Source organism: Antechinus flavipes, chromosome 5 (assembly GCF_016432865.1).
Source record: "Antechinus flavipes isolate AdamAnt ecotype Samford, QLD, Australia chromosome 5, AdamAnt_v2, whole genome shotgun sequence".
Taxonomy (NCBI): Eukaryota; Metazoa; Chordata; class Mammalia; order Dasyuromorphia; family Dasyuridae; genus Antechinus; species Antechinus flavipes.
This window is the reverse complement of record NC_067402.1, coordinates 245980398-246000123: the sequence shown is the minus strand read 5'-3', so window position 1 is coordinate 246000123 and position 19726 is coordinate 245980398. Positions and strand designations below refer to the sequence as shown.

At 34.2% G+C, this 19726-nt stretch overlaps 1 protein-coding gene across 8 annotated transcripts in view; it reads right to left on the bottom strand.

Moving 5' to 3' along the window:
• SYT1 (synaptotagmin 1) overlaps window positions 1-19726 on the bottom strand; it is a 724462-nt gene that overhangs the window by 113496 nt on the left and 591240 nt on the right. For all 8 annotated transcript variants that reach the window (XM_051963226.1, XM_051963233.1, XM_051963231.1 and 5 more), the window contains one exon: window positions 1944-2061. In XM_051963226.1, the coding sequence (XP_051819186.1) occupies window positions 1944-2061 (118 nt within the window). The remainder of the gene's footprint in view (window positions 1-1943; window positions 2062-19726) is intronic.

Sequence of the window (19726 nt, the reverse complement as noted above, 5' to 3'; positions counted from 1 at the left end):
AACCTGCTTCCTTATACAAAGAATTGTAACCTTAATAAGATTCTTAATAATACCAAGTGTTATTAATATGTATAATAATGAATAATGTTCATTAATAAATATGTATAAAATAATAATAAATGTTCCATAGTAGGTACATGTGACACAAAGGATAAGAACTAGGTCAAAAAAAAAATCAGTTATCTTTTCCCTCATGATTTTCTAAAAAGTTTGAAATACAATTAATCCGGTCATACCAATATGCTTATAGTGGAAGTACCTTTCCATTGAATGCATATGACAACTCTTCTGAAATGTGGTGGTAGTCAATCAAAAAATCTTTGTTAAGCATTTATTATATGCCAGACATATACACACATACACACATACATACAAACACATACACACAGTCACATGAAAAATGAGGCATCAGGAACTGAATAGCTATATGAAACCTAGGAAATTTAATCCTGTTTGCTTCAGTTTCCTCATCTATAAAATGAACTGGAGGAAAAAATGGCAAAGTATTCCATTATCTGAGCCAAGAAAGCCCCAAAGAATTTACTAGGAGTTGGACAGGACTGAAAATGATTAAATAAACAAACAAACAAAAATAATGGCTTAGTGACTTATCCAGCAAATTAAAGGAATAGGATTTGAACACATATCTTCTTGACTCTGTGGTTAGTTTTCTAGTCACTATACTATATTAATTCTCTAACTCAAATTATATGGGAAAGGATGGGGGATGGGGAGAATAGAATGGAGTTTGCTTGTGAACGTCCTATTTCCAAGGAGAGACAAAGATCTCACTGCTATGCAACAACATGCTTTGGCTCAGCAATAATAGATTGGTTTGCGCAGAAAATGTAATAGGTTAGCCCCCCTTTTCCTTTCATGAACTGATCTTTAGGCAACAGTAAAACATATTAGTTTGATAATCCACTATCAAGCAGGGATTTTCTAGTATATGTTCTAAGTCCTAAATCATTCAGGAGGTAATTTTAACTATGTATGGGCATATACTTATGCAACAAGTCTTAAATAAAAGAATGTATTCAGCATGAGTGGGAGAACTTTCCCCTCTGCTTCTTTCTTTCACTTCCAAACACCCCCAAAAATAACCTGATAAAAGACAAACAAAAATGAAAAGCTTACAGTAATATATACTGGGTAATGAATAGCATGTGTTGGGGTCATTGGCAGCATATTCACTATTGACAGACATTGTGATGGGGGAACCTGAAACTGTCCTCTCTGACTTTGGTGGGAAGCCATGGGATTGAACTCTGAGAAACTCTCCTCTGAGAAAGATCCACCCTTTGGGGTAGTTAAGTGGTTTCCTTAAGATTGGTCCAGGACCAGTCCCTACTTAATTCAAATTTAAGTGATCTCATTTAGCTAGAGATCTGGACCTGATATTTCTATTGAGTAGCTGTATCCTCTATTGAGCTGAAAATTAGTCCAGGACCACTCCTAGTAGCTGGAACTTAAGTGGTCTCATTCAACTGGAAATTTAGGCCCGGGGGCAGTGACAACATTGAAGGAATCTCATTCATTTGAAATTTCAGTGTCACACATCCTATTAAAAAGCAATTTTAAACTCATTTCTTGCAGAATGTCCAAAGCAGGATTATGCCTTGTCAAAGAATCTCTCCTTGGCACAGTTGCCTGCCCGGACTCCTGCCCACTGTGAAGACATTCTCTTCTCATCAATAATGCCTTTTATTTCTCTACCAGGATTTCTCTGCTAAGACCTTTATTTCTCTGCCAGGACTTTGCCACTGAGGAAGTCAGTCTTTGTAGCAAAGCTGACTTCTGTAGTATCAATAATAAAACTTTCTTTTTTGCCACTAATATTTCAGGTTCATGAATTCTTTCACGTTGAACCTGCACCCACCAGAAGGGGATTCTCACATCTCAACTCTCAGTACTGGCACTAAAGACATCAATTGTACACTCACCGGATAAGCCGCCCACGTCCATCTTCTTCAGATTCTTTGCTTCAAGGATGACAACAGTCAGCTTGCCAGCAGTGGGTACATAGCGGAGGGAGAAACAGATATCACCCAGCTTCTCTTGCTGTAAAAACAAATAAAAACCTATTTGTTATTTTTTAAACAAAAGAGCAGGAACATGTTTTTAAAATATAATTTACAAACATTGTGAGAATAAGAATCATGTCAAAATCTATAAAATCTTAGGGAGTTAAATCTGACACTACTAGTTTCAGTTCATTTCAAATAGTTTTTAAGTCCAATTATTTTTTATTTCTAATATTTATCAATATGATGGATATTAAGACTATATTTGGATATGGGAGACTCCTAGTTTTATGATCTTTTTAAATTAGCAACTTATTTAACCATTCTAAGCCTCAGATAATTCTCTAATATGGGAAGAATGGATACCATCTACCTCAGCAGAGGGAGCTCTTACACTCCTCCCATACTGGAAGAAACCATTAATACAAATTTTGAAATTAAACCATTAATACACATTTTAAAGTCAACAGTGTAAAAAACTGAAACCATGATGGCATTTAAGGAGTGAAAAGTATCACAGAATTCTTTGGATGATCTTGCCATTATTCTAGCTCAAAAAAGAAAACCAAGATAAATAGCCTTTTATTTTGTAATAGGATCAATTTGCTAAGGTTTGGGCTTTAGTTAGGGTAAAAGTGGATTGAGATTATACAATTGTTAAATTTTGAATGTGAACATTTGCATCTTGAAACTGTCAAATGCTACAAATCAGGACTTTATTGTTTTGTTGTTTGTCTACACTTAAGAAAGTGATAGAGAAAATTGTGAATAATGCAGATTGAATCTAAATGTACACTGTACATATGTAACCTATTTCCTTCCTCCCCCCCCAAAAATAAGTTGGTTGTTAAACATTTGTTAGCATACCTTTGACTTCACCAATTCTGGATGATATTCTTATATCATATAGCTTATTCCATTCATTTTACAGATGAGAAAATTGGAACTCCATAAAGAGAAATGACCCTCACAATGCTACACAGATGAATTGGGAGAGCTGTGATTTGAACTCAGTTTTAATTAAATCTATCCTTTTCATTACCCTCTGGGTTTGTAATTTATAGAAAAAGGCCAATATGTATTTAACAAATGTATTAGATTGCATTTATTTTTAACATTAATTTTATTTTTAATTAATGGAATAAAATAAGCATTTCTAAGACACTTATAATAAAAAGACAATTCTATGTGAAACTGAAAATCTATTATGCATAACTTGCTATTCCTTTTAGATATATAACAATTATCATGTAAATTTCTTTTTAATTTCTTTCTTCTTTCCCCTCCCTCTAGAGATGGCTATCATTTAATATTGTATTTATTGATGAAGAGAACTCTAGTTGGATTGCAAAAAATGTGGATAAAGAAGTCAATTTCGTTTTTTCCACTAAATGACAGAATAGACCAATCATTTTTGACCCCTACTCCTAACATTCTCTTCATCCCCTTCCCCTCTTCCCAAATATCATTATTTATTTTCACTGTTAAACATTTTAAAAAATGAATGTAAGAATCCCAGTTAAATCTCAAAAAAATCTATCAAAATATGACACAAAAAATTTCTCACCATGTCAAATGAATTAATTCACTTAGCCAACCTTATTTCCAAACTAAAAAGGATATTTTGAAATGATCCTGACACAGTGAATTCTAAGGTTCCTCCCTGCTTCTAAATCTGATGGTACTTAGGCATTTTTGAATAGTTGATTGTGAAGTTAAAATAATTATATATACTTAATCCTGCTTTCCATTCCCTTTTCCATCTTTCTCTAAGTCTTGAGATTAGTTGTCTACCTTTAAGAAGCTTACTTATTAATGGAACTCTCCTATGGACTTTTAGTTGGAAGTATTCCTTAGAGACTATCCAAACCAACTCTATACAGATATAAAACTGAGCTCTAAAGGAATACAGTGATTTATCCAAATATAAATTAATTTTGGATAAATGTCTTATTTTTGGTCTCTCCGGTTCTATGCTCCCTTGCACAAGAAGGATAGAACACTCTGTATAATTTGCTAAATTTTCCTTTAAGTGTCTACTTACTCCTGGGGAATTAATGTTCAAATCAAGAGAATCTAAGTGGAATAAATTACTTTTCACTGTCTCCAAAAATAATAGCATTATAATCAATATAACAGAAAATTAATACAAAGCACAGACAAATACATCTGAACTTTCAGAGACAAGAGAAATGTAAATGAACAAAATTGCATTCAAAAATGCTCATTAGGAAGAGGGTTATCTTGGCCGTCTTTTATCTCATTTCCACAATAGCCCCTCTGGGGACCTCCCTATGCTGCTTTCACACAGTGGAATCAGGTTACACTAACCATTTCAATTAGGCATTTCAGGCACTCCTGTTCTCTCAGATGACAGTTCTTCTTATGGTGCATAATCTAATTCTACAGTAATTTGGGGGAATCACAATTTTTTTTTAAACAAAGGAAGAAAATGGAGCTCATTTTTCTAGAAGACTCTGTTTTCTGGCATTTTCTCTATTATTGTAGAACCATTTAGCTCCAGCCATGGTCTTAGAAGAAGCAGGATGACTGAGTTAGGGGCCATTCTCTTGTGATTTCTGAAGAAGAGAATGGCACAGGTACTGCTTTCCCCCCCTTTCTTGGTAGCATTTAATGCATCTTGAAGAGAAAAGGCATAGAAGATAAACTTTGACCTCATTCGGGTGCCAATATCAGAAAGAGATATAGTGGTGTTTTTTTTTTTTTTTAATTGCAAAGAACATAAGGAAAAAATTATTTGTTGCCCTGAGGACCACCAGCTTTTTCTATTTAATTTACAACTGAAACTGCTTATATATACTGTCTCTTGTCTATGTCTAATTCTTGAGTTCAGAGACTGTCTGGTTTTTCTATTTGTGTCCTCAGAACTTAACCAAATGCATTACAAATAGAAGTGTTTAATAAATGCTACTCATTTATTCATCCATCCATCCATCTATATTTATGTGCCACTAAGATAATTTAAGATGAAATATGAAGGATGAGCTGAATGAATCTGTTGTATTCTCCTATGGCTTCAGGGTTGAAAGTCTCTTAAAAGGGAGGATGGTGCAAGAAAGGCCTCAGAGGCAAATGGGATGGAGTTGAGAAAAGAGATATCTGTCCATAAAAAGGCTTTGCCAAAAAGTTTTTCTCTTGCCCCAAGACCATGTAAACAACATGTCAAATAACAGACTGGGACTGTCAGAGAATCATTCATAAAATAATCATAGCATTTAAAAGTTGTCCTGCTAACTTGACAAATAAGAGACAGGGATGGAGAAGAAATCTATAATTTCATTGGTATAGGAAACTCCCAGGGGAGGAAATTCTTGCTACCATCTTCTCTGTAACTCATGGTCTTAGATACTTGTGGCAGTGAGATGTCAAATGACTTGCCCAAGACCATAAAGCTAGTATCAGTCAGAAATAGGACCTGAACTTCCTGACTCTGAGATCAGCTCTATGACCACTGTACCATGTTCAATCCAGGACTAAAATCAATGCCCTGTATAATAAACTGACATCACTTGAAGACTTTCAATGATATGAACTCCAGTATACTTTTGGACAGTACTAATTAATGGATGTTTTTTTTAAGTGTAAATTTTTCAAGTGTAAATTGGCCTTTTTATGGTTCCTATTCCTTCCATTTCTACCCTCAGAGTTAAGCAGAATAGTCTGATTCTTCTTCAACAACATTGCCTTAATACCATGACCTAAAACCACCACTCCAAGGGAGTCATGATTAAAAAATGTGATCTACCTCCAGGAAGAAAACTAATGGATTCTTGAGTGAAGATTGAAGCCTATGTTTGTCACTTTATTCTTCTTGCTTCCCTCCCATGTATTTCTAGAGAAGGCAGATAACTCAGTGGATAAAACAATGGTCTAGGAATCAGGAAGACTCATCTTGAGTTCAAATCCAGCTTTAGATACTTCCTAGCTGATTGAACCTGAGCAAATCCCTTTGTTTTGTTTTGTTTTAATATATAAAATGAGCTGGAAATGGTAAATCATTCCTGTATTCTAGGCAAGAAAACTCCAAAGAAACTCAAGAATTAGACATAATTGAAAAGACTGAACAATAGCAAATATGTATTTTTATGGGTATACATAGCATATCCATGTATACATTAGGTAAATGGTTAATGTGTATACATATTTCACATGTATAATGGGTACTGTATTTTTTGCCTTTTCAATGGGTGGGGAAGGAAGAGGATTTGGAAATGAAAGTAAGCAGTTTTAAAAATCAATCAACATGATTACTTTACTAATATTTGATAAATCATCATATTCTCTCCATGTCTTCTCTTCTCCAGGTCCCAAATCTCCATTCCTACAATAGGCTCTAATCTAGGATTAACTTTAAAGTCCTGCTCTGGATGCTCTCCATCCTGTAATGGGAGGTTGAGAACAGAACACAAGATGGAAACGGACTGAGTAGAGCCAGACTTGCCCCTCATTAAGTTCTGCCTTTCTTAATGTAACCCAAGACAGCATCTATTTGTTTGTCTGCTACACAAAATGAGATCCCATGATCCAATTTTTAAAACTGAATGAGGCAGTAAGAATTCTGAACCTCAGCTCTCTCCCAGTTCTCCATTGTATAGTAAATACTTTTGGCTTTTCTTCATTTTAGTCACTGACACACTTCTGAAAATTTAGGTTTCCCCATATTGAAGTCTCTACCCTTTTCTATGTCCTTCCTTGATTTGCTGTGTTTTCAAACCCAGGCAAGTATCTTTCTCATGTGAATGAAGAAAATGGAAGAATTTGAAGCAGCCTAAGAACAAAAAGAGTCAGAGGCTATTTTGTTCCAAACAAAGCCTTTGTCATCATGTTGCAGGGAGGTTCTGCTTGGCAGCTGCCCAGCTTAAGATCCTGGAACAGACACAAAACAAAAATTGTTTTGTATTCTCTAACATCTGAAAGTACCTTTCCAACATTGAATCACAAGCATTCTGCTTGTTTTATAACCAAGTCAAATATGGCAGAGGATGAATTCATTTATTTTTCTCCTTTTGAGTCTAGGATCCAAGAAGTTAGCAGTAGTATGAATCATCTGATGATCCTTTATTCTTCCTGTTTCTTAATAAAGTTTCTTACTTTAATTTTCTTTGGATTTACTTCTAAGTGAAGGTAATTTCTGTTCCTTTGGACAGAAACATAATTTGTTTTTCAATTTCAGGTTTACTGTGTGTTTATCCTTAGAATACAGGAATTATAATGATGTGATTGCAGATAGTTGCACAAAAATATCTATCTATTAATTTATTGTGGGAGTAGTTTTGTGAAAATAAATGCTTTTTATGCACTTTTTCCTCTCTTCTCTTCTCCTTTCCTTTTCCTTTCTTTTCTCTTTTTCTCCTTTCCTTTCTTTCCTCCCTGCCATCCCACTCTCCTCTCCTTTCCTCTCTTTTCTTTCCCTCCTCTCTCCTCTCACTCCCTCTCTTCTCTTTTCCTCCATTTCCTCTCTTCTCTTCTCCTTTCCTTTCTTCCATCTATTTATCCCTCTCTCCATATCTATTCATCCATCCTTTCTCTCTGTATGTCTGTCTGACACTAATTTCATCTGGGTAGAGAGGGCTGCATGGGAAACTCCTACCACTACAGATTGGTACCAATTAAATAATTGGTTAGAAGTACTCATTGGTTAATAATCCTCATTTGAAACAGTTTATTCATCATTCTAAAAAATCATCATTGCATAATTTTTCAAATCCTCCTTTCTTTCTCCAAGATGTCCAGCTCTTGTTAATAAAGCCTTGATTGAATTGCAGGCTTAAAAAGCAGAAGGGCAAACAGTGAAAAGCCAGTTACCAATAAAAAAAATGATTTTTTAAAAATATCTGCACAATGTGGAAAGAATTGTTAGTGATACTTGATCTTTCCAATCATGTTCTCACATGTAGGTAAAGATCATAGGCCTGTTGTCCTTTGTGCAACCTTGCCAGGCTTCATTTGACTCAAATGAAACTCACAAAATAATCCATTTTATCTCTTGGTACAGGCTGAGGCCTCCACATATTTTGCAAATACAACATACTCAGAAGATTTAACCTTTCTGAAGGCCTCCTACCAAATGCCCATTAAAATCTGTTTCAAGGATGCTTTTAAAAACTGATACAAGGCTAAATAATAAATTCTTTATGAGTCTTCATTTCTGAAATATATTGGATGAATCTCTTTGTAAAACTTCACCTCTCTTTAACGTTAGCGATGACCAATAACGTACCAACCTTTTGCAAAACCTAATGCCCTTTTCAAAGCTTTCTTGTGTAATTTCTTTGTAACATTTGACGCACTAGATCAATGATTTTACAACTTCAACTATTATAGCAGCCTCCTTGCTGGCCTACCTACCCTAAATATATTAACTCTCTTTGACATAACAAGATCAGGTAATAATTATAAAATAGCATCACATTACAATCTTTTTAAGAACCTACAAGAGACTGCTGCAAGTCCTAAATCCTTAGATAGGCTACTTTAAAAAAGTCATTGATACTTTCTAATGATTTAATTAACCCCAAATAGAATCCTCCATTGAAATAAATAAGAACAGATAATTAAAATAAATCAACACAATAGTCAGGTTGGAAAATATATGAATCATTTTGTATCTGTAGTTTGCTACCTTCTTTGCTAAAAGGCACGAATCTTCTGAAATGATGATAGGTGGAATTACATATCTTCTATTTAGATTTGGAAGACACTTCAGTTCGTCTTGTCTAAATCATTTGTTTTATAGATGAACAGGCTGAAACAGTGAGAGGTTGTGACATGCCCAGGATTATTCATTTTTTGTGTGGCAGGATTAGGATTCAAAAGTAAGTTCTTTTCACATACTTAGTAAATGTTTATTGAACTGAAAATTACTGGTCAGGAAGAGGAGTTGGTCACATTTTCCTGAAATATAACAGATGCACAACAAAGGAAGAAGGAAGCGTGATTCAATGTCCAGAGTTTTAGACTTTAAGTCCAAATGCTAGATTCAGGACCCCAATTCTGCCTGTGAACCCTAGGCAAATGACAATCTCTTTTGGCCTTTGGTTTGTCAACTACAAAATGAGTGAGGTGTATCTGATTCCCTTTAATGTCCTTTTAAGTTCTAAATCCACAATCCTTAGAGCAAAGACATGACAATTAATGACAAGTAAGAATGACAATTAATGGAAACTAAGTGGATGCCCATCAACTGGAGAATGGCTGAATAAAATTATGGTATATGAATGTTATGGAATATTACTATTCTATAAGAAATGACCAACAGGATGATTTCAGAGAGGCCTGGAGAGACTTCTATGAACTGATGCTAAGTGAAATGAGCAGAACCAGGAGATCATTGTACATGGCAACAAGACTATACGATAATCAATTCTGATAAATATGACTCTCTTCAACAATGAGATGATTCAAACCAGTTCCAGTTGTTTAGTGATGAAGAAAGCCATATACACCCAGAGAGAGGCCTGTGGGAACTGAATGTGGACTATAACATAACATTGTCATGCTTTCTGTTGATGTTTGCTTGCATTTTGTTTTCCTTCTCAGGGTTTTTTTTTTTTTGTTTGTTTGTTTGTTTTTTTCTTTCTGGATCAGATTTTTCTTGTGTAGCAAGAAAACTAAATAAATATGAATACATATATTGGATTTAACATTTATTTTAACATATTTAACATGTATTGGACTGCAAGGGTCGAAATGTTTATGTTTTTTAAATAAAAAGCTTTAGTTAAAAAAAAGAATGGCCTTTCCAAAACAGAGAAAGGAATAGCTTGAATCCACACTCAATCTAAATTTAGATTGATAATTTGCAAGTGACCTTTGAAAATCTATTCAGTGACTAAAGAAAATGATAAATATTAGAATGACCAGGAGAATACAAGGACATCAATAAACTATAGAGCTATGGATTGATGATTTGGAGTTACACTATTTAAGATCACTAAATAGTGTACGCTCTTCTTTTTTCATTATAGCTTTTTATTTTCAAAACATATGCATGGATAATTTTTAATATTCATCATTACAAAACCTTTTATTCCAAATTTTTTCCCTTCCTTCCCCCCATCCCCTCCCCTAGATGGCAACTAATCCAATATATGTTAAACATTTATATTCTATAAATATTTTTACAATTATCATGCTTTACAAGAAAAATCAGATCAAAAAGGGAAAGAAATGAAGGAAAAAAATGCAAGCAATCAATAACAAAAAAAAGTGAAAATACTATGTTGTGATCCACATTCAGTTTCTATAGTCCTTTCGCTGGGTGCAGATGGCTTTCTTCCCATCATAAGATCATTGGAATTGGCCTGAATCATCTCATTGTTGAAAAGAGCCATGTCCATCAGAATTGATCATTGTATAATCTTGCTGTTACTGTTGTAATACTCTTTAACCCAGCAATATCACCAATAATCACACTTCTCAATCAATATTGAAGACAGACAGAAAGGTCATTCATATATGTGTATATGCACATATGTACACAATGTATATATGTACATGTGTACACACAAACTACACATATAATATATATTACAAATATTTTTAGCAATGTTTTTTTCAAAGAATAGTAGTGAGTATAACAAAGTAGAGTAGCAAGGAACTATAGGAAAAATGGTTGCCCATCAGTTGGGATATGTCTGAATAAATTGTACTATATGGACAGTTGTCAGGGATAAAGACTAAAACCTAAATGGTGCAGTGGATAAAGCACAAGGCTTGGAATCATGCTTTGTCATCTTTATGAGTTCACATCTGCTTCAGATACTACTTCAGACTTGGGGCAAACCATTAAACCTCTTTGCCTCAGTTTCCTCAACTGTAAAATGATAAGGACAAGGAAATAGCAAACCATTCCAATTTTTTTTTTTTGCCAAGAAAATCCCAAATGAGGTCACCAAGAGGCAGATAAAATTGAACTTGAATTTGAGAGAAATCCTAGTTTGCATAAACTCCCTCTTCCCACACCGATTAGCACCTTCTCTACAGCATGGAATTTTAGCTGCCTAGAACATTGAGGAATTAAGTGGTGTGCCTTTGTGTGAGGACTTTAAATGTCAGAAAAAGGATTTTGAACTTTATCCAAGTGACAAGAGGAATTATTGCAGATTTCTGAGTAGAGGTTATATTTATGTTCCAGGAATATTGGTTTGGCAGCTCTGTGGAGAATGGATTGAAGAGAGGTAGACTGGACTCAAGGAAACCAAATTTAGGGCTCTTGTGATTTATAAGATGCTGGATTAGTAGAATTTTATAAAACAACTTGCAAGTACTTTCTGGGAAATTTCTAGCTCAAAAACAAATATGAATTTATAGAAACACCTTCTGGAAAGTGAAAAGAGAATTCTTAATAAGAACCTTAAAAATAAAAACATACATAAGATTTCTGGAATAAAAAAATATGGAATGAAATGATCTCTTCAGCTGCCAGTTGGTGCTCTGATCATCATAAAAGAAACCAGCACTTCACAAAGAGCTCTGGTCTGTGGTATGGAGCCAGAGAAAAGGGTTAATTGAGGTCCTTGTATGCCCACCAAGGAAGAGAGCCAGGAAAAGCTCTCCAGAAGATGGAATGACTCTTTGTTGCTTTATCTACCAGACAAGAGGACAAAAAACCCATCTACATTCTTGTATCCTTTTCACCATATTTCATCTTGGCAGGTCAAGTGCAATTTCCTTTCTTCTTTCAAGAGATCTTAGATCCCTTCCAATATTAGAAACAAAAGTGTACTATCTCTTTTTCAAACTCTGTGGTGGTTCTCAGGGTCATTGGGGACATTGATGTATTTGAAGTGAAAAATCAATTTTGAATGAAGTAAATCCAGTTTTGTTGGCTATAGAAATCTGCCTCCTTTTAAAGTAGTTCCATGGCCCACTGTTACCCCAGTTTTGAAGATTTACTTTTTTTGATGCCAGAGCGTACTCTCAACATTGTTGCTTAACAATGACAATATGTATGACTTTTTCCTCATTCAAAAAAAAAAAAATCACTTTAGTTACAAGCCTGATGGTGGTACTGCTGGGTCAAAGGATTGTTGTTTTGTTCTTTGTGACCCCATTTGGAGTTTTCTCGGCAAAAACAGTGGAAAGATTTGACATTTATAGTTGCAACTAATTTTACAGATAAGAAAACTGAGGCATACAAAGTTAAGTGATTTGCCTAGGTTAATGTCTGAGACTGCATTTGAACTCGGAGTCTTCCTGTCTCCAGACCTGGAACGCTATTCACTACAATACTTAGTTGTCAGGATCAGTAGTTATGTAGAGTTTAATGACTATTTGGGTATAGTTCTAAACAAGCTTTCCAGAATAGGTGGATCAATTCCTAGCTCCACCATTTGTGCATTAGTGTGCCTGTTTTCCCACAGTCCCTCCAGAATTTATCATTCTCCTCCTTTTTGGACCAATTTTACCAATCTGATAGTGTGAATCAAATCTCAAAAGTTGCTTTACTTTGCATGTCTCTATTAGTGATTTAGAATATTTTGTCATATGGCTACTGATACCTTTGAATTCTTCTGAAAATTGTCTATTCACATATTTTGTGTAACTATTTTATCAACTGAGATATCAGTGAAATGTTTTTTTTTTTTAAATCAGTTTCTTGTTTTCTCTCTAATTTTAGTTTTATTGAGTTTGTGCAAAACTTTTGAAATATAATGTAATCCTCTCAATTATTGATTTTTCTTACTGATGGGAGAGTAACAGATTAAGCACTGAATTTTGAGTAGAAGGAACTGGGTTTGAAGACTCATGGACAAACACAACTTCTCTGGGATTCATATGTCAAATGATAGGATCAGACTAGGTATTCTCCAAAATCCCTTCTTGCTTTTAATCTGTGGTCCTATAACTATGTTTCAAGTTTCTTATCAATCACATTATAAGCTCCTTGAAAACAAAGACATTGCTTTTGCTTTTCTTTGTATATACAATACTTTATACAGTACCTGGAACATTATAAGCCTACTCTTCCAATGGCAAAATTTCCCATTCATTAAATTAATCATTATGTATCTGCTGAATTTTTATTATGTATTTACCAAAACTACCATGATGGTGTCAGGACTTCCAGGAAACTAATAACAGAAAGGCATTTCTGGAGGCATGGTTGCTATAATTTCAAGGTTCTCTGGGGTTATATGTTACACATAAATGCTTCTGCTGGTGTGATTATCTCATGGAGGTGGCCTTATTGCTATTAGAGATGTCTCCCAGTTTTATGTATAATTTATTTTAATAAATTACTTTGATGGCTATATAAAGGCTGCTACTTAATGTTAGAAAGTTCCCACTGTGATTCAGAGACATTAATCTCTTCCTTTAGAATGGAGAATTGTCAATCAAAAATGTTTTTGTTCTAAATAGCTTATTAATTTCAAAGTATTTTTTTAAAAAGTAACAATTGATTGATGTGAAATGAATTAATGACTTAATAGTACTACTTTTTCCTTTCCCTTTTGAAAAGCCGCATGAAAATTGGAACATTGGCCAGACCTAGTAAAATGAATTATTTTTAAAAGCACCTAAGTAAAGTGAAAAAAGTTCTAGAATCAGAACCACAAGACCTAGGTTCAGATCCCAACTTTGATACTTCCTGTGTTACCATGAATGTCATTATCTTTTTGGACCTCAATTCCCACACTGAATATTCCCACATAGAATATATGACCTTCTAGATCTAAACCTGCAATTCTATAAAATGACCATTCTTTGATGGACATGTATCAGGTGATCTTCTCTGACTATAGGGAGAAGGGATTCACTTCAATGACCTTTGAAAAGTGGACTGAATTCAAATATATTTTAGAAGGATTTTTATAATTAAATCTAGGGGAAAAGTTCTTTGTAAGTAACTTGTGAATTTGAATTTTTCTGATGGATCCAACTTACATATATATATTAATATATAAGAAATTATATTAAGCAATTGTCAATCAAACATATTAGACAATATAGTTTTAGCAGCCTATTTTTTCATAGAAAGGGAGTCCCCTTTGAGAGAGATTAGAGCATAACAAGTTTGTTTTGTTATAAAGAGAAGGTGGAAGCAAAGAATTATATCCAAATTTAGGATGTGTAACCCTAGGATCTGAGAGAAATTTTAAGTACTTCTGATGCAAATTAAACAATTATGTGCATATTAAAGTCATCTAGATATTCAGAACATTCTAAGGAATAATAATAATTATGATGTTGACAATGATCATGATAGCTAGCATTTATTAAGCATCCTCTATAAGTTAAGCACTTTACAATTATCATCTTTTTTGATTCTTACTACAACTGTAGGAAGTAGGTGCTGTTATCCCCATTTTTAGAGGTGGGGAAAGGAAGGAAAACAGAGTAAAGTGACTTTCTCAGGATTAAACAACTAATAAGTGTCTGAGGTTAGATTTGAATTTAGGTCTTCTCCACTCTAGGCTTAGTACTCTATATACTGCATAATTTCACTGATCTAATAAACTTTTAAAACTGAAATACTATCCATCTGTAAGATTTTAAAAAATGATATTTATGTGTTTATTTTAGCAATAGCAGCCTAGTCTGTTAAAAAGGTCTTTTTCTTTTTTTGCAAAAGGTATATTTCAAGACCACTTGATACCCACTAACACAATTTTACTTTTTTGACCTATCAACTCTATTTGTATTTACAGCTATTAAACTAGATGGGCACAATAAAACATTTCAGTTACCTGTGAAACATTCTCAAATATAAAAAAATATGGAACTTGAGTTGAACAGTGATAGAAATGCTCTTTCATGCGAATGTGGGAGATACAGCAACTATCAGGTAAATGGGGCTTTACTTTGTATAATAGAACTCATTTTATAAAGATAGTATGAAATCCAATAAACCTGAGTTGAACTGAATTCAATAAACATTTGAAGTGTGAGCCTAAAACCATATCCCTGGTACATGAAAGTAAAATGAATGATATTGATAAGGAGATGCATTTCAAATTTTATGAGCTAGACTGGTGAATTTTCCCCACTGGTATGTTTTTTATATATTTTAATTTGTTTTAAAATGTGTGCTTCTCTTCCTTTGTTGATTTACAAAAATATATAAAAACAAATACTGCTCATTTGTTTAATGAAAGGCTAATAAGAATGGAAAAGCAAAAGATCCATAAAAATTCATAAAAAATTTGTACTTCTCATTTATACTTGTAAAATTTGTGTAATTTACTCATGAATGCTCCATGGTCGATTCATCACAGAATTACAGGTGGCAGAAACCATAGATATCAGATAATCTATCTCATTTTTTTCAGTTGAGAGAAATAAGATCCTGGAAATTTAAGAGATTTATCCAAAGTTATACAAATAATGTGTGTTAAAAGAAGGATTTGAATCTAGCTCTCTGACTTCATTAGGATCTTTTTACATTAGAATGCAAGCTTGTTGGGAAGCAGGAACTATGTATCTCTCTTTGACTTAGTGATGTCATTTTGATCTTCTTTGAGAATGAAGAATAACAACTGTGTATTGATACCACTTAGTATTATGTCTGACACACAGTAGGCTTGCTCATCAACTGTGCCATCACTCTGATTCTAAGTGAAGAATGTATAGGATGGCTGGAAGGGATTCTGGAAAAGCCTTCTGTTCTAACATATTTCACTCATGAACAGTGAATGAAATTCTATCATTGAAGCTCCATTTCTTTTGATTAAAGATTTTCTCTCTCTAGGATATATGTTTTGGATGCTTTCTCCCTGCATGATCTTGGCCACATTATTAAGCATCTATGACCTTGGTTTTCCCATATGAAAAATGAAAATGTTAAACTAGATGACCTTGAATGTTCCTTCCAGGTCTAGATTTGTAACTCTGTGATTTCTAAAGTGAGAGCACATTAAATAATTATCAGACATGCTAGACAATACATGCCTAGAACCACCATGAGGAAAAGGTTGGAGAGAAGCTATCAAAAGAAGAGAGGTCTTTCTCCCTGAAACTGAAAAGGTAGATAATATAAATAATAGAACACAGGACCTAGAATCAGGAGAACTGGACTCAAATCCTATCTTTAAAAATTTAGAAGCTGTATGATCACTTCTTTTGGGGATCTTTATGAAATAGGGCTAATGATATTTATACTTAGAACAGTAATAGCTAGTCCTTCTATGGGGCATAAGGTTGCATAATGCATATAATATAGAACTTAGAATAAAGAAGTCCCGAGTTCAAATATGACTTCAGATACTTATTAGCTTTGTGACCCTGGTCAAGTCACTTAACTTTATTTGCCTCAGTTTCTTCATCTATAAAATTAACTGGAGAAAGAAATGATACACCACTCCAGTATCTCTGCCGAGAAAACTCCAAATGGAGTTTATCTATAGCTTTTTAGGGTTTTCAAAGTACATTATAAATATAATTTCATATCTTTACAACAATGCTGGGAGTTAGGTGCTATTATTACCTGCATTTTACAAATGAGGAAACTGAGGCAAAAAGTGACTTCTTTAGGATCACACAACTATTATATGCTTGAGATCATATTTTAACTCCATGCTCAACTCATTATCCATTGTGCTACCTAGTTTATGATATCTAGTTGAAGAGGATTACTGAAGAAGAATTTGAAAAAATGAAGGTGGTTCATACCATTATAGTGGATAGAGCCAGGCTGATTTTTCTCCCATTTTCTAAATTCTTTTTTTTTTTTTTTTTTTGCTATCTGTTTTAAGAATGATAGTGCTTTTCTGAGCACTTTGAATCTTTGTAAAACAAATAGTTTGAGGGAAATGGCCTTTAATGGAATAGGACCATAGATTTGAGCCAGAAAGGATTTTAGAAATTCTTTTGTTCTGCTCCCTTAATTTCTATGAGAGGAATCTGAAATGCATAAAGGTTAAATGCCTTTCACTTGGTCACATAGGCTGCAAGTCAGTATTTGAATCCTTGCCCCTTCCAGATCTAAATGGAATTTATAACACTAAATTATATCTCTAAGACCAGTTTAATTTTCTTTCTGTATTCTTTATTTTGAAAACTTATGGCAAAAGTTTCCCCCCTCAAAAGGCAACTGTAAATTTGGGGGAGATGTGTTAGAGAGGGTGCAGATTTGTTGGTGTTAGAATGTACTTGTGGGGTTTTGGTATTTTCTATAAATGGAAAATGCACTAAGTTTGGAGTGAGCAAACTTAGAGTTTGATTTTTGGCTTTGTTACCTAGCAGAAACTTTTTTTTAAAAATTATTTTATTTTATTTTATAATAACTTTATATTGACAGAATCCATGCCAGGGTAATTTTTTTACAACATTATCCCTTGTACTCGCTTCTAGCAGAAACTTCTGATCTTGAAAAAATTACTTATTTTTTTCTGGGCCTCAATATCCTTATCTGTGCAATAGGACATTTGACCTTTGTTATGATGATCTCTAAGTTTCTTCTAAGTTCTAATTTTTAGGATTTTATTCTACCAAGTTCTGAGAATTGTTATAAAAAATGATGATATGTAAACTATTCAGGTTAAGGGAGAAGAAGTAAAACATCAGAGGTGAATGAATGATTTACTTAATAAACATTTGTTGTATTATGTTATATATTATGTTATATTGTGATTTATGTTATAGCATGTTGTATTAAATTATAATTTATATAGTTACATTAAATTGCATTATAATGTATATTTTTATTTGTATTATGTTATAGTATATTATACTAAATCAAACTGAAGATAATAGAATGAGGGTACAGCTGAGAAAATAAGAGCTAGGATAGAGTAGGAGAAAGCATATCAAAGAAAAGAATAGGAAGGATAGCATGGTAAGTTTCAAGATGGCAGCTTAAGAAGTCACAAGTTAGAAATGGGTAGAAATAGAAGGCTATGCTATAGCTTAGAGAAAGGAGATACTAGAAAGACTGATCTCCTAGGGTAAGAACCCGGGACATCTGCTCGATTGGTGAGGGAGATGATGGTAATTGTGGTTTCAATCAGAAACTAGTGAGGCTCAGTTGGAAAGAACCTTGAGCACTAATGGAAGACTATGACAGATGATACCCAGAAGGAAATGTTCCACACTTTTAAACTTGAACTGTCACTGGAAGCAGCAGTTCCATGATTGAGTGAGTTAAACTTCCACTAAGTTCAATATAAACAAGAAACTTCACTGCTGAAAATTCAGTTGTATTGCTGGTACCTTGAAATTCCTTCATATTGTTCAATTACAGACCAAAACGGTTTATTAGATTATAATAGACATAATAAAAGAAAGAGGTATTGTCAAAGAAGAAAGAGAAAAGGGGAAAATAAAGAGATAAGAGGAGGAAAGATAGAGATCAAGAGAAAAGGGAAAAGGAGAGAGAGAGAGAGGAGCATGAGAAGAGAGAAGAGGAAAGAACAGAAGGGAAGGAAAGGGATGGGAGGGGAAAAGGGAAAAGACTCAAAAATATGATTTAAAGTTAAAAAGTTTACCTCTTTTTTATCTAAAGTAGCAGCAGTAGGAAGAAACCCGATAAGAATATGAGGAAATAGACTCCCATTTTCTGACACACAGTAAACATTTACTAATTATATGTTAATTTACTGATTTTGTTATTGTTGTTAACCCTAATTTGTCAAAGAGAATCATATAGGTTATACTTATCCCAAATAGCTTGACTTCCAACAAAGTCACACCAAGGCTTTTGGAAGAAATGATCTCAGACACTGAGGAAAGGGATTCTTTAGTAGACACCATCTTGTATGAGTATTTTGATTGTGATATTGCGGGGGTGGGGGGAGTGGGGGTGGGGTGGACTCAAACTGTGTCCTCTTTAATCTGTAAAATAATCCCTCTGAAACTGTGTCTCCTTTGATCTGTAAAAGAAGGGTGAGTCTGGGAGGGGGCATACTTTCCAGACAGGTTTTTTCTAAGATAAGGGGCATCTTGAGTAAATCACACACACCCTCCTCCCTCCCCCAACCCATTGATCTTTTGGGGGTAGCTGAATCCCCTTTGGAAATTCCAGGCTCTGGGAGATTTGGGCCAGAGTGGCTTGAAACTCCAAAATAAGTATCTAGAACTGGGGGCATTGACTCTCTTTTCAATTGGAACCAACCCTCAGACTTCTTATAAAAAGACTATTTTGAACTCCAAATCTCTGCAGAAGTTCAGAGGAGGATTATGCTTTGCCAAGGGACCTTTCCTCTCGGCATAGCTGCCTACAGGACTCTTGCCTGCTGACCCTCTTCTCAGTGATAACCCTTTGTTATTTCTCTGCCAGGACCTCTTGCCACTGAGGAGTTTGTCTTCCTAGCAAAGCTGGCTTCTAGTGACAATAATAAATATCTTCCCTTTTGCCATTTAGGCTTTTCGGGTTCATGAATTCTTTCACGTTGGACCTATGTCTCCGACCAAAGCGGGGATTCTTACATCAATTCTCTACTACTAGAACCACATCAATATTAAACATAGCCCTTAATCTGCATCAGAGCTAAAAAAGCAGCTAACTAGATCACCACAGCACATTAGAAGAATCTATGATAATAGAGAATACAATTAAGGCTAACTATCTCCAAAACAGGAGAGCATCTAACAAGCTTTTCCTTCTGGCTGGGCTGCCTACACAATTATTCTCCTTATGTCTGTGGGGTTCTTATCCCGAAGGTAGGTAAATTAGATGAGAAAAAAAAATACATCTTTATTTTCACTAACTTCTAACTGAAAGTTAGCATTTCCTTCACTTA